This window comes from Lepisma saccharinum, chromosome 29 (genome assembly GCF_977018435.1).
Source record: "Lepisma saccharinum chromosome 29, izLepSacc3.1, whole genome shotgun sequence".
In the NCBI taxonomy this organism is placed as follows: Eukaryota; Metazoa; Arthropoda; class Insecta; order Zygentoma; family Lepismatidae; genus Lepisma; species Lepisma saccharinum.
Window position 1 is genome coordinate 6,337,319 of NC_139257.1, and position 16,679 is coordinate 6,353,997.

General features: G+C 38.1%; 1 protein-coding gene across 2 annotated transcripts in view; it reads left to right on the forward strand.

Annotated features, from left to right (window-relative positions):
• The first annotated feature begins 1,106 nt into the window (after positions 1-1,106).
• Positions 1,107-16,679, forward strand: part of TSG101 (tumor susceptibility gene 101) — a 104,342-nt gene continuing 88,769 nt past the window's right edge. Inside the window, exons 1-2 of one of the 2 annotated variants that reach the window (XM_083114366.1) lie at positions 1,117-1,229; positions 9,006-9,090. In XM_083114366.1, the coding sequence (XP_082970492.1) occupies positions 9,088-9,090 (3 nt within the window). In that variant the 5' untranslated portion in view covers positions 1,117-1,229; positions 9,006-9,087. Of the gene's footprint in view, positions 1,230-9,005; positions 9,091-16,679 lie in introns of both variants that reach the window. The other variant, XM_083114367.1, reaches the window with a different exon arrangement.

A 16,679-nucleotide genomic window follows, 5' to 3' on the forward strand; every position in this document is an offset into this window, starting at 1 on the left:
TTTCTAAAAATCATATTTTGATGTTACGGTTTTTTAAACACAAATCAGTTTAGGTAGAATATTTCTGCAATTTTACCATAGTGTAAACTTTAATGTAAGCGAAAGCATGTTTGCATCACTAGTTAAATATTTTAACATTTACAAAAAAAAAATATCCAAAACCCATTTCCACCTCACTCAAGGATTATGTTAATTCAATTCAAATTATACGCGGGTTCAGTGCCATGAATCTAACCTTTACTGAACAGAATCAGATTGGTTCATAGAATGTATCGCCGAAAATCAATTTCGCTGATATCCCGTTGTCGCTGTTCTATTTTCATTAGATACGAGCTCCAATTATCATTTTAATCCTTCGTTTTAAAAGTTATTCAAACACAAAAATAGTTATTGGGGGTCATTTTAAAGTTGTTTTTTTTTACTTCATTACTGTCTTCATTTGATTTTTTTTATTTTCTAAGAATTTCGGCGGGCTGCAGCCCCTTAAGCCCCCCCCCTGCGTACACCAGTGCTTGCCACACTCATCTAGCCCATCAAATTTATCATTTCATCATTCATTTTTATTGTTACGGTTACCCTAAATACGTAGAAAAGCGACGTCATATAACAACAGCGACATCCTATGTATACTAGATATATAAATTATAATGAACAAATTATTAATAACAAACATCTGTGAAAATTTGAAGGTATGAAGGATAATAAGTATTGGTGTGGTAGCAAAATATTTAATACGTAAAATTGTATTTATTTACCCATACGCAACTTCCGATTTCAATGTAGGGGCGATATAAGAGGATAGTTGTGATTACTTTTTGTTTGATTTGTATAACGCCATTTATTGTAATTGCGTGCTGTAAACTTCTTCATATTATTGCCTAGGTCTTATTCCTTGCGTTTTGCTTATTATTCTGCTGCAAATGGTTAATAGAACCAAGATATGGACAATTAAAAATGAAAATATTTCCCGTAAGCTTCCATTGCTAAGCGAGCCACGCCCCTTGACAGGTCCCCTTGGTCACGTCAGAGCTCGTTGCGGCTTGTGGCCAATGGGAGAGCTCCGTGCCTCGGAATGCTCTTCCTAAAATACTTCTATATTCCTTGGACAAAACCCACATATATAATCTGTGATCTGTGCCTTTTCGCTTAATGTTTTGTGAAATTCGGGAAAAAACAACACTTGTGTTTTTAATAGTGTTAAGTTTACTGTGGAGAAAATATTTACAAAGGTAATGATTGTGTTTTCAATGAACATTTGAGTGTAAATAAGGCCAATTTATAAGAGCTGTTCGTCATAATCCTCATTGTAAATTGTGACTCATTTCATGATTACGTGAAACAGTCTTTTCTAGTTTTGAATGAAAACTTGATATGCACTGGTCTATTCACTTACTGAATGTCTCATTTTTATATAGTAAATTGTATGAAATGCACTAGTTGTTGCATAAATGTCAATATCAAATATGAATCGTAACTGTTCCTAAATTCAACAGATTCTTCAAGAATAATCGAATGTCTGGAGAGTCAAAAGCATTGTGCAATTTATAATACTGCACACAAGTGATGCAACAAACGTAGTTGTTAAACTTGATCTTCGTAATTTTTTTAAAAAAACTAACAAATCCCTTTTCGACTGTACCCACTCGAGAATTACGTCGATTTTTTTTAATCGATAGATTTTGATATTTTATGTGGAGAATTTGTTTCATAACATTTAAACCACTAATAATCAAGATATTTGATCCCAAAGTATGTGCCATTTAAGTAAATACCTCCTATTCTGGTTTGTAAAAACCAAGATGTAAAATTCAAGAAGTGAAAAAACAAGCAAATACCACACCTAGAACTTCTAATCAAATAAAGTATGTCATGTCTAAAATAAAACCAGAGTCAATAAATATACATATATACCTTAAAAAATGCATTTTTCACTGTATGCTTGCAGGATGAAGAAAACTCAGGGACAGTCATATCCCATAGCACTTTCCTTTCACAGTTTTTTAAAACAAAATATTGTATGTTCAAGGCAAGAAACACGTGGAGATTTTAATAGCATTAAATCTAATATTTCTAGCCTAACAAGCGTGTAATGTTATTGTCAGCATGGCAATCATCTTCATGTATGTTCACCCACCCACAGCAAGGTCACTGATGCCAAATCAGTACTCATGATAATCCCTTTGTAGGTAACTGTTTCAATTATTTAATGATTTTGGTAAAACTTCGATAGCGTCCCAACACCTCTCACTCGTTTATTCTGCATTTCGAAAGATTCTTCAAGGTTCTATTTTGATTTTTTCATGAAAAAAGTTCAATTTTTGACATAAAGAGTAATTATTAAACCATTGATGTTAGCCCAAAAAACCATCCCCAGGTAGCCCCAAAAATCATCCACAGGTAGCCCCAAAAAATCACGAACCATCACAGGGACGAGGTATGCCTACGAGGTTAGGTTAGGCCTGTTAAGTTAGTTTCCATTAGCACTCATTTCGTTCAATTTAGCATATACGGACAACATCGGTTTTTCTCGAAAGAAAATACCAACGAGAGCTTCTAAATGGTACAGAAACTCATTTCGGTAAGTAGTTTCTTGTGTAAAAATGAAGAAATCCGTTGGGACGCTATCGAAGTTTTACCATGATTTTTTCAGTCTCCTAGGATAAAGACTAATTATCGCAGAATCGAGGCAATGATTGTCACACTAAATTTGAACCTTGCTGAAAGATTATCGTTTGGATTTCTGGAAAAATAAAATTAAAAGTAAGTTTACGCAAGTATAGCAAAAAGATGGGAGCGAATTTACAATACCGGAAGTATCTTCAATTGCTTTCAAATTCGGCATACTCACTAATTTTGGCCTCGTAATTACGAATCTGCAGTTAAAATTTGGCGGTCACCCTTGATTTATGAACAGCTAATTTTTTGCAATGATTAGTGTTTCGAAACTATGTTTACGATGGCCCTTAAATTTAACTATGCTTGTCTAACCTAACATAACCTTACCGTGAATGGTTCGAGGGGGAAACACGTTTTCCACTTTTACGCAAGATGCCATTCTCTCACACGCAAATCAACTCTCCATGGAATGGGTCCCACTTATTGCACAACACTTGAGCAACATTGTGTTATGACTACGTAAGAACACAAGGTAGCAAGACCGTTGTGCGGAAAGGAAGACATCTTCATTTCAGAAAACATGGTTTCCATGTTAGTGTATGGAAAATCATACTGGTAATTGACAAGGTTATTTTGCAATTTCTAGACGTGACCGCCAGTTTTTAACTGCAGATTCGTGATTACGAGACCAAAATAGTGAGTATGCTGAATTTAAAAGCAATTGGATATACTTCTGGTATTGTAAATTCATACCAAAAGATGTAAGAGATACCTTGCGCAAACATAGCTACCTATTTCGCTCCAACAAGACATTTCACAGACTACCCCTTTCCTTTGTGGGGGGCTTCACTTATTACATGTAAGTCAAACACCTTATCGGTCAGTTGTCATATTTCGTCTTCTGATGCCAGGCTAAATGTAGTGTATTTATGCTAAGAGAATTAAAGCTAACGAATCTAACCTAATGGCTGCAGGCAAGTGAAGAATTATATAAGAGTACTTGGAAATGAAAAACCATTCTAAAGGAAACATGCATCTCTAAAACGTGGGTAGCATAATGAAAATGCAATTAAACGAAAGGAACTTGGCCCCTTTGATAGTATAAACTGAAACAACACTGTAACACATGCCACATTTCATGTCCTTGATTAAGCCATGATGTCATTTTATAATACAGTAAAACTTCTCCTTATGGACAACTAAATTACTGACATTTTTAAATTCCCTGGCAGAAATACATAATTATGGTTTGATGGCAATATTACTTCTCAATAACGGACGGATGCGGACATTGAAAACTACCTCCCCAATGCAAATAAAACTTCTTAATACCGGACAGCCTGAAATGAAATTGTTGCAATTCCTGGAATTCAGCACAACAATGGCCAATATTTCGAACTAGTGCGCATTGTTTCATATTACACCGAACGTACTTCTTTTTAAAAGTGCAGACAGTAGATAGTATTCTGTGTGGTTATCTTGAGAAGTGTGTATCACTTCTGCTACAATGTCGCAGAAACGCAGACGACGAACTCTGAGGGGAAAAGTTGAAGTTATCAACGTCTACGAGAAGGAGAAACTTAGTGTTCGAGACATGGCTGTGCGGTTTGCTGTTGAAAAAACACAGATCACTCAAGTGCTACGAAACTGAAATTTTTTTAGCGTGCCCCACAAACCATTCACGTTAAGGTTAGGTTAGGCAAACATAGTTACAATTTGGGCCGTAATTTTGTTCTTTAAGTATTGGAACATTTTTTTATAGGGCTGCAGACACCATTCACGGTAAAGTTAGGTTCGGTTAGGCAAATATAGATACAATTTGGGTTGTAATTTTGTTCTTTCAGTATTGGAAACCTGTAAACAATGAGCAATCTTGCATTGTCGGTTGCGATCACGGACCCCCTTTTTTTGCAAATTCAACATGTGAGTGCCAAATTTTAACTTCAGATTCATGATTAGGAGCCCTAAATTAGTGAGTATGCGAAATTGGAGAAGGGTCCGGTATTGTAAAATCGCTCCACAGTATTTTGTTCCTTGAACGTAGGGAAGAAAAAAACATTATGTTCGTAAAGTACGTACTGTTATATGGTTATCCTATTGTGTAACATCCTACACTTTTTTCTGAATAGCGGACACTTCTTAATAACGAACATTTATTTTTTCCCCAGGCCTGTCCGGTGTTGAGAAATTTTACTCACTTCAAATAACAATGCAAAATACATTGTTTCACCAAATATAGTTTGTTGCACATGTGATTGGCAACAATGTAATGACATCATTATGAGTAGTACCACATAAAATCACTCATTACTTCAATATAACATATCTCTGTGATCTAAATCGAATAAGAATGCTTATAAACAACGTAATCATCATACGAGGGTCACTATTTATATTTTGAGCCTTGGCAACACTGATTGAAGTTAGGCGCGATTTGACGTTTGCACGGAATCGTCTGGCATTATTGACCATAACGTACTTCAAATGTTTTGTCAGTAGCTTCATTTGTGTTGTTTATGTTGCCTTGGAGATTTTGCGACAACAATAAAATGGAATTAACTCATGAACATTTTCGTGCGATGATTTTTTTACGATTTTCGACGTGGATTATCAAGACAAGAGTGCATCGATCAACTTACTTCCACATTTGGCGATGAAGCCCCATCCTTTGCCACTGTGAAATGCTGGTATAACGAATTTAATCATGGCCGCCATTCGCTCACCGACGAGATTCGCGAAGGTCGTCCAAAATCAGTTGTTGTTCAAGAAAACATTGATGCTGTGCAAAACCTAATACTGCAAGATCGTCATGTGACATACTGTGAGATTGAGGCAACCATAGGCATTAGTTCCACCAGCATATATAAAATATTACATGATCATTTAGCTGTGAGAAAGGTATGTTCTCGTTGGATCCCACGCAATTTGACAAAAACTCAAAAAGACGCTCGCGTCAATTGGTGCAAACAAATGCTCAATAAATACAATCGTGGTGCTTCAAAAGACGTATATAAGATTGTAACAGGTGACGAATCATGGATATATGCATATGAGCCGGAACGTAAACAGCAGTCGAATGTATGGGTGTTTCAAGATGAACCCAATCCAACAAAAGTTGTTCGCGCTCGAAGTACATCAAACCAAATGGTCGCCTGTTTTTTTCGGGAAAACTGGTCATGTGGCACAGTGCCTTTAGAGGAACTTAGAACGGTCAACTCTGAATGGTACACAACAATTTGTTTGCCAGAGGTCTTCGGTCAAATACGGAAAACAAACAAACACCGTCGGATCATTCTTCATCAAGACAATGCCAGCTGTCACACATCTCGTCTAACAACCGACTTTATGAACAGTCAAAAAATAGAATTGATGGGTCATCCACCGTACAGTCCTGATTTGGCACCCAATGACTTCTTCTTGTTCCCGAATGTCAAGAATAAATTGCGTGGACAACGATTTTCGTCGGCGGAAGATGCCGTTGATGCGTTCAAAAACCATATTATGGAGGTGTCTCAAGAAGATTGGAAAAACTGCTTTGACAAATGGTTCGAACGAATGCAAAAGTGTATTGACCATAAAGGAGAATACTTCGAAAAACAATAAAGCAGTTTTGAATGCCAAATTCCTGTTTTTTCATTGTTAGGCTCAAAATATAAATAGTGACCCTCGTAAACCATGAGAAATTTTCTACTTACGGCACAGAGGGGTAAGGATACCACCAATTGTTACAATTTCACTTGAGTTTCATGTAATGAAATTGTTGGGGTAACTGTTCTGATTTTTTTTTTTTCAAATTCTCCTAGCAGGAAGACTAATAGCTGTAGAATTTTGGCAATCAGTGGCACACAAAACTTGAATCTTCCTTAGGGTAATGAGCACTGTTTGGATTTCGAAAAAGTTATTTATGTTGATAAAAGCAACTTAAAAATTACCTTACACAAGCATGCACTCTTCCCATGGGCAATGTGTTTTCCGGTGACAAGCGACTGTAAGTATCGTGACGTAGACTAGTGGGAATTAATGTAGAAGTAAATCGGAACCTCAATAGAATGCATTTAGGGACTTTATTTTAATGCTAAGACATTTAGGGATTTTATTTTAATGTAAGAGAACCTAACTACGAAAGCATACCTAAATTGAACAAAATCTTAAGTAATCCATAATGTGTATTAACAAATATAAATTGAATTGAACCATGTAAAAAACAAATACAAGTTGAATTGAACCATGTAATAAATGAGTGCGTAGTATGATGAAATCTCAATTAAACAAAAGAAACTTGACCCCCCTTGATAATATAAACTGAAGCAACACTTTAAAACATGCCACATTTCATGTTCTTGAGTAAGCCATGATGTCATTTTATTATACTACATTATATACTATATAATACTATACATTTTATCACATTTCATAAACAACTCTCCAAATAATGCAAGATACATTGTTTCACCAAATATACCTTGTATCACATGGAGTTGGCAACAATGTGGTATGTGTTAACAGAAGTAAATCAAAATTGAACCATGTTAAAATTGCATTCGTAGCATGATGAAATCCTAATAAAACAAAGGGAACTTGGGCCATTGAAGGCACTAGCCTGTTTCATTAAATGTGACAGAATAGGGGAATATAAATAATACCTGCAATGCATTTTAGGAGACATTATGCAGTGCCCATTTTGATGAAAGCAGTATTCTCCGTAGCCCCTACATCTATTTGAAAAAAGAAAGTAATAACTTTTTACATATTCATCATTTTAGAGAAATTATGAGCTGCTTATATTTGCTAAGATATAGTTTATTCGGGGTCTTTGACCCATTGTACCCCCTTGAGAATTACGTCAATGTTTTTTAATCGACAGATTTCAATGTTTTACATAATATAAATGTGGTTCCAGCATTAGGAAAGCACAAATAATGGAGATATCTGATCCCAAAGCTTGGCCCACGTAAGTGAAAACATGCAATTTTGGAGTCTTTTTGCAACTTTTTGTTAGTAAAAAGTGTTTGTATGGACATTAAAATAGCAAAAGAACATGGCAAAAATAACTATCAATACCAAACCTATAAATTCTAACCTATGTAAAATTATAGTTGCTGTTGTGGAGTGGAATGTCATTTTGTGTGCTATATTCACTTGCGCGAAGCCTACAGGCTGTTCTTCTTCACGGTAAAGTAGCACGCTAAGGTAACAGATGTACTTTACTTCACAATAACACATTTCTGCAAGCTAAAAATAACTGAAAACATTCATAAACAACAAAGTCTTCATAAACGATGCAAATATTTCACTTTCTCAAGGGGGTACAGAGGGTCAAGGGTACCCTTTATTTTTGTACCAGTAGTATTAAAGGTAGTTGATCACAACATAGCAAGTTTCAGATTTTGATTTATACGATGTAAATTGAATGTGTTATTTATGAGTATTGCAGTGATATAATATTAATGCGAGGTGTGACAATTAAGTTCACGAACTTATCCCAGAAAATATGCTACATACCTTATTGCTGAATAGTGCTGTGGTCACCTTCAAGGTACAGTAAAACCTTGTTAATCCGGACCTCGATAAGCCGGACAGGCAAGAAAGATAAAAGAAACAAAAACAGAATGCATGGTTTTAAATGTGGCTAGAAGTCAACAAGAGAACTTCCCATAGAAAACTCAGTCAACTACTGATGAAATTCTGTTTCCTGCAGACTTTGTACTGTACTGTATAGTGTATTTAGACCTATGCCCTTTAAATACACCATAATAAACATGTTTTGTTGCTATAAACTGAGTTTTAATGCACTTTCTACTGTTCTTTTAGGTTATTTCAGTTATTCCAGACTTTTGTTAAACCGGTCAACTTACCTCCTCCATTAGTCTGGATTAACGAGGTTTTACTGTACTCACCTGGGAAAGCTATACATGATGCCAGCACCTACACCCTTTGAAGCAATTCTGGAATGACCTTCAGAGCTGCTGTTGTATTAGCCGTAATGTCCTCATTGTCAACAAAATGTCTTCCTTTCAAAACTTGTTTGATCTTCTAGTAAAGAAAGAAGTCATTGGGTGCAAGGTCAGGTGGTCTACAAAAAATATTTGTTTCCTGGTCAAAAACTCCCGTACAGACAGTGCTCTAATTCCAGCTCAGCCATTTTCACAACAGTGCACACACACAAGCACACAACAATGCACGCTACTCAGAAGAAATCCACCACATATCAATGCAAAAGTGCTGTGAGATACTGAAATACCAAGGTTACAAAATCTTACAGAGCTGCTTGTATAGTGCTGCCTTCAGTGCTAAATGGTGGCAAATTTGTGAACTTAATTGTCAGACCTCGTATTTAGCAATTCTTTTAATTTAACTATGATTTAATAAGTCACATTCCTTATTTGCAGATAACCCTCAGTCTATATGTACATGTTGATAAGCCAAAAGATTATTAAGAATAGCCATCACAAGTGAATTTGTGTTCATCAAATGGTGACTACATGCATTGTGCATGCAAAAAGTGAATTGTTTTTTACTTTAAGTATTGTTATGCTGCTAATCTCTGGTTAAATTTTTGAATGTTATGTACTTCATAATACTTCCTAACCCATTAACTGCGGCAGAGCTATAGACTCTTTAAAAATTGGCCTTTTTTGCTGAGCATCTATATATAGACAATATTTAAAAATTAACGGTTTTTGTATTGCGGCAAGTCATTTTTATATAGTCTACGCATTTACTTCGTTAACGCCCAAGAACTGAAGGAAGCTGCCACCAGATACATGGGTGGGGTTAAACAGCGGATGAGTTTTTGTCCGATCACAATCAACTTTCAGCAAATGGGTGCAGCTGTCATTCTGCTAGTCTACCCCACGTGGAGTATCAGTCACATGACTGCGGATACACTGCTGCCATAGTTTGCAACTTGAATGTGGAGACCGTGGGAAGGTGCTGGAGCACGGCAGGGACAAGGTGGCATAGAGTAGATGTGTGGCAACACTGTGCATTGAATGTGATTGTTGCAGCTGGTGGGCGCGCTCCGTGGGCTCCAGAGTCAGCCTGTTCTTAAAGATGCTAGTGCTTCGACTATACACACCAATTTTTTGGGCTTTTATTACTCTATGTGGATTATTGGCAATCAAACAATTTTTTTATGCTTTGTCAGTTCCTAATTTTTATTTTATTTTTCAATATGGACTTAAGGCCATGGTGGTCTAGTTGGTAGGGTGTCTGACTGGAATGCAGAAGACCTGGATTCGATTCCTCAGGTGTTCGTTCTAAGGTTGGAATTTTACCACCCTAATCCCTACTTAAAGTGGCTCTGGGGCTCACCCAGCCTCAAATACCTGGGTGGGACAACCCTGGAGGGTTAAGCTGATAACATACCTCCATTTTGGCTGAGAATATGTTGTAGTGCTCTACCCCCCTCAAATCCACTAAATGTGCGTTGATAGTATGTTGTTGTATGCAGAGCGAACTTTACCATATACCTTAGCTTCATTTTGCGGAAAGTATTTTTTTCCATTATTTACGATGAAGCAAATGTGTGGTTGCATCTACATATACCAGGTGTATAAGCTTAAATCTGCTGTTTGCTCATAGATGGTGTTAGTGAGTGTATGAAGCTACCATGGGCACGCCATACCTGGTGTTTGTATGAGTTGGACATCTGCCAACACAAATCAGTGCACATCGCCACCATGTGCAGACAACAACAGACAGTGTTCCTGTGGTAAGCATGTCTAGTTTTGTGCCAGAAAAAGAGCATATGCGGGAAGGTCTGCTTTTCTGCTTCCATTTGAAGAAATTGGCTGCCGAATCGCATCAAATGCTTGTGGAGGCCTATGGTGACAGTGCTGTATGGAAACAACGTGCAGGGATTGGTTTCGTGGGTTCAAAGACGGCAATTTTGACCTGAGGGACAAGAAGTGTGAAAATCGGCCCAGGAAGTTTGAGGACCATCAATTGCATGCTCTTTTGGACGAGGACGATACCCAAACGCAAAAGATGCTTGCCGAGCAATTGGGTCTTACTCAAGCAGCCATTTCCATGCGTCTACGTGCCATGGGAAAGGTTCAAAAGATCGGAAAATGGGTGCTGCCTGAATTGACCGATCGGCAGCTGGAGAGACTCCAAAACACATGCGAAATCTTGCTTGCCAGACATAAAAGAAAGTCTTTCCTGCATCGGATTGTGAGTGGCGATGAAAAGTGGATATATTTTGAGAATCCTAAACACAAGAAATCGTGGGTTGATCCCGGCCAACCATCAACATCTTCCTCGAGACCAAATCGCTTCAGCCGGAAGACGATGCGGTTTGGTGGGATCAACAGGGTATCGTCTACTTTGAGCTGTTGAAATCTGGTGAAACTGTCCCTGCCCACGGCTACCACCAACAACTGATGAAATTGCACCATGCTCTGTGTGACAAAAGGCCGGATTATCAACAAAGACATGGCAAGCTGATTTTCCTCCACGACAACGCCCCACAGCACACGTCAAGACTGGTCCAAAACTACTTGGAGACACGCAACTGGGAGGTGCTACCCCATCCCGCCTATTCACAAGACCTGGGCCCTTCCGACTACCATCTGTTTTCGTCGATGGGCCACGTCGTCGCTGAGCAGCACTTCGATTCATATGCAGATGTCCGAAAATGGCTTGATGAGTGGTTTGCCTCGAAAGAGAATTACTTTTTCTGGCGTGGTATCAAAAAATTGCCCCAGAGGTGGGCAAAATGTGTATCTCGCGAGGGCAAGTACTTTGAATAAATTTCTTGTTGCCTTCTATGAACAAACCATTTTTTTTCTAACTACAAAACAGCAGATTTAAGCTTATACACCTGGTATACTGCTTTTCCGGATTCTCTGGAGTAGCGATGCACACAGGGGGAAGTTTGTGGGCGGGGCCAGACTAGGTGGAGAAGGGTGCGGGATGAACAACTAAGTGCTGCGCGGTGTAACGGCCATAAAGCAAAACACTTTCTGCTGCCAATTTCTTCTTTTATTCTTAACAATGGCCAGTGTATTGTTTTACACAAATAATATTGCACGTTTATTTGTCTTTTGATGCTACGAAGAACAGAAAAAAAATTAAAACAAATTTAAACATACATTTTCAAAAAACATGCAAATAACCACAAATTATGAAACATCATGTATCAAAATGAGCTTTTTAAACAAGTATGAAAAACATGTTTCAAGCACTTTGTTTTAAACATTTGTAAAAAAAAAACAAAGCCATATGTTTTAAACTATTGAAACAAGTTGTTCTCGAACACATTCAACACTATGCGGCACTCTCCTGAATACAGAGTTCCCCTAGACTTGCGAGCTGACATATTTACTACAGAAGTATTGGACCGCGAATAAGCCCCCTCCCATGAATGCCCCTCCCCTCCGTGCATTCATTGGACGAGGCGCACACCCTTCAACATGCGCACAGAAGTTATTGTTAGTCAACCTCTGCAGTTGGGCAAGGTAGCATAGCCAGCATTCATAACTTACCTAGGGAGGCACAAAAGAACCAAATAGAAAAATACAACTTACTTAATTCTTAATCTTTCTATATTCAAGTAAGAATGTATAGTGTCGATCAATGGCTGCGATTTGGGGGGGGGGGTGGTGAGGGGGCCAGTTTTTTCCACTTTTGCCCCCACACTGGTGTAGAGTGTTGCAATGAGCGTTTTTCACAGTTGACGCTACATAGTAGCATACAAAATTAACAGCGTCTTTGCTCAAGTGTTGTTCGCAAAACGATCAGTATATGCTCGAAGCCCAGTAGTTCACTTGTAACCGTAATTTGTCTGTGATGGGCCCTCAAATATGGATCGTTAAGTGAAAGTTGTGGTGAAATTGAAACTTAAGTCAACATACTCATCTTCTCCATGCAAAAATGTAGTTTAGTCATACTAATACATAGCGATAAATGAAAATAAATAGATGATTATAGGCTGAAACTACCAGTGCAGATTTTTACACATATATTTCTACAGTTATTAACACATTGAGATGATACATATTTAAACCTATACATTCGAGCGTGGGAGACTCAAACGAGTATGATAGAGCGAAAGTGGTCCCATGTACTCTAGTATAGTGCATGTGCCACCCCAAATAGTTATGTAGACTGCTTTTTATCTGGCAAGATTAGTCCCACTACTCTTCAGGTTGACTTGTTATTGTGTTTATCGTAAGAAGTACTCAGAATATAGAGATATGTTCATAAATTATTGTGCATCTATGTAGTTAGACATGCACACACTTCTTTCATTAAAATAAAATGTTATTTGTTTTATCCTCACCTATAAAAGGTGCCCGTATGGTGTACCATTATGTACTGCCAGAAAAAAAAGCACTTCTTATGCACCACAAGTTTGCAGTGTCAGTGCATATACATGCTATTTTTATTCAGAATGCATTGACTAATGAATCTGATTAAATGCACCAATTGTGCATTTATTCCAATATCGCTCGAATGGTCACTGCTACTAAAAAAAACCTGGGTGTATCAAGAGTATGAGTTTATCTCCATGTTCCAGGTGGAAGCATTTTTTTATGGTGATTATTAAGCTGGACACGATATTTGAAAAATATGAAGAATAAGAATTTTTGGAATCCCATGTATTCCTTATGGGGAATTAACTTCAACATCAAGTTACGGCTAATCAAATGGAAGTTTCAGCTTTTCTGCCTATCAAACACATCTTCAAACCACCCTCTTTCTGTTGATGTCATTTTCTATTCCATCGGAAGTTTGATATTTCCAAGAGAACAAATTAAATAATACTCCCCATAAGGCCAATGCATTTCTCCTTGCCTCCTAGGACCATACTGGCAGTGTTGCCAAACCTGATGTGCATGAAAGAGCTGAATTTCATCTTAAATGAAGTTAAAACTGACATTCAAGCAGCTAGATTTACGAAGGCTGGATAAAGTGCTTCCTTTGCTAATGTTAGTTGTCAAAGGGGTGGGGTGCTGCTATTACCGTTAACTCTAAATTGATGACAATTTATTCTTAGTTTTCACCATCTGGATTCTGCGGCATGTTCCATCTCAATAATCCACCATTCGTCATATGAAATCGAAAATAAAGGATTCCCTGATAACAACATTATATCAATTTCACATAAACACTGCGCTGTAAAAAAAGTTGCTGGGGATATAAGAAGGGGTGGGGTGACTCAGACAATATAACAATATCACATCACGTGCAAAATGTATAATCATGGCAAAAGTTGGTCTATGTGGGCCGAAACCTGAGAACGTATCATAGTCGGGCACGGGGCAGGCTATCCAGTTCACAGCCCAAGGAGTGCACGAAAGTGTCAGGCCTGCCTCCAAGAGAGCTAAGTTGGCAACACTGCCACAGGGGAAGAGCTTGGGAAGATCCCCCTGGACACTGTTTCACATGCCCTTAAGATACAGACGGTGATTTGTAGCAATAGTATTATTATGCAACTTTTTCTTTTTGGTAAAAACTAAAGAAGTATTTAGTTACTCTGTTTTTCTTCTACTGCTCACTTGCAATTTCGTATGTTGCAAGACAACATAAACAAATGTCACTACAGTAGTGACTTCGAAGGTAGTGCATTATGTGACTAATAAATACTTCCATTCATACACATTCCAAAAATGCATTTTTTGAAATTCCTCCCCCCCCCCCCCCCAAAGTAGAGTTTGTTCATCTGGCTTTAAACCATACATACAAGGGCAAATGCCTCATTTTTTTTTCAGCTGAAATAATAAGCATGCAGGAAAATCAAAATATAGGAATTGTTCTATGTACTGTTGACTATAAATCACGTATCACGTAGGTTTCTTTTTATGTACAACATTTATTTACACTTCTACCCATCGCCATATATACATCGTTCCAAACAAATCCAGTATCAACTGCTCCCGGTTGCCTTTTGCCCCATAACACAGAGAATTGCACCTATCAACACTTTACTCTACGAGCGCACTATTTACCATAGAGCTAACCTGCCCCTGCAGTTTATCACGCACAGGTCCCTACACTACGGCGCTCACTCTGTGTGTATTTCTATACATCCATAAAAACGGCCTCACTTCATTGGGCCTTGTATCGAAGTCTCTGCGAGCCTGGGATTCTAAGATATGACAGAGCGTAACAAGTCTGAACCGGTACTTATACCTCCGACAAATGACCCGCCTCTCAACCGTCAGGCTAATAAAATTATTTATTGGACTTTTATTTTTATGATTCGGGGCTAGATCCTATTGTTACCTTTCAAACGGGGAAGCCAGTGAGGAAACACAAACGTTGGCTTCCCCGACTACCGAGCAAAAGGCAACCTAGGCAGAGCATGTACACCGAAATACACTGTTACATAAATATTTCCCTTTTTGCAGCTGTGTGCGTAAAAGCCACACAGCAGTTCGGCCATTTGTCCCTTCACACCACTAGTTTGGAGATGCTGCTGTTGCAGAGTTTGGCCAGTTGAATTTGGAACCACTGCCGTATAGCGATCTTCACTTCGTCATCGCAAATGAACCTCTGTCCTGACAGCAACATATTCAGTGGATGATATCATAAACACTGCCATAAGAAATGTCAAGCTCCTTGGAAGTGTCCTTCAGATGCACACGTTGATCCGCTTTCATCATTGCATCCACTTGGGCAATGTTTTCCGTTATGAGCGAAGTTGTTGTCATGAAGGCCTTCTCGGCCATTTTCGAACACACAACACCACCACCCCACACTTCTCAAAGTGAGACACTTGTCTCCATACATCAGCTGCATTTCCCTATGGATGTTGATGAGCGTTCGTCCCTTGCTCCATAGAAAACTAATACTTCGCTGCTCATATGCAGTGGACATGTTGAGTACTACAGCCATCTTTGCAAACTGACAGCAGCGCTGTACCACGGAGCAGCAGAGAATAGCATACACTGGACCGTTCCAAGAAAAACCTATTGCATTGAATGTATATCTCGGTTTCTCAATCAGACTAATAATTCGGCTGAAAACAGGGGCAATGACTTTTCAATTTGCCCTCGTATAATGATTTTTTTTTATCTTTAAAATTGTGTTTTTTGAACAGAGGTTAGCAGAATGTGTTTGATGTTGTGATGGTGTTTTTCAATAACTTATATTATCTTAATCATAACAATTTGAACTATAGATTATAGTGCATGATACATATGAAATGTTGGATCAGCATGGCGAGTGAAGTGTGTGTGATATGTGTTGCATAACCTCCATATATATTTAAACAGTTCAATGTAAGCACACAAAATGAACGTGGTTACAGTCTTGCTCCCGACAAAAAAAAATATCTTCCTCACTATTGTAACGAGTTGTGAAAAGACATGTGACCACAACATGTCAATTCTTGTAAGGACACCTGCATGGGTATGTGATGACCACGAACTTCTTCACACCCCATCAAGATTGTGAGGATTGAAAGGCCTGGCTTTCTTTATGCTTGTCCAAAGCTGTAGAGGAGCATTTCCTGTAATGAAGTTTGACATGTAAATGCCATGTTTCAACTTGATTATCCACTTGGTATTTGCTACATCATATCAGTACTACAACTGTAATATAAAGTACAGGATCATTAAAAAAATTCCAGCATTTTAAAAATGTATGTGTTTCAACAACTGCTATACATATCTGAATGATTGGAGTGCTTCAAATTGTCTTGAGGTATTTCATATGTTTTGATAGAAGTTCTATTTTCACATGGCAGTCCTCGAAAAGGTATTAAAACTTGTGCCAAGTTTGTATGGTGATCATCGCCAATCCCATTCATCAAAACTTGTGTTCTTTGTCTAGTTTTAACACATGATTAATTTCAACATATTTCATAGTTTATGAGTAGTGTGTTTTTATAATTCTGGCTTTCTCTTTTGATAACTCAATATTTAAGCACCCTGGACAAATAATTAGTCACCCCCTCGAGAACTAACCTTATACTGGGTAACACCACCTCTGGCCTGGATATCCGCCTGGATTCGGTGAGGAAGTGACTCCACGAGGTGTTGCAGGTATGCCACTTTGAGGTGAATCCACTCACTCAGCAGGAGATCCCGTAATTCTAGCAAAGTACGGGGATC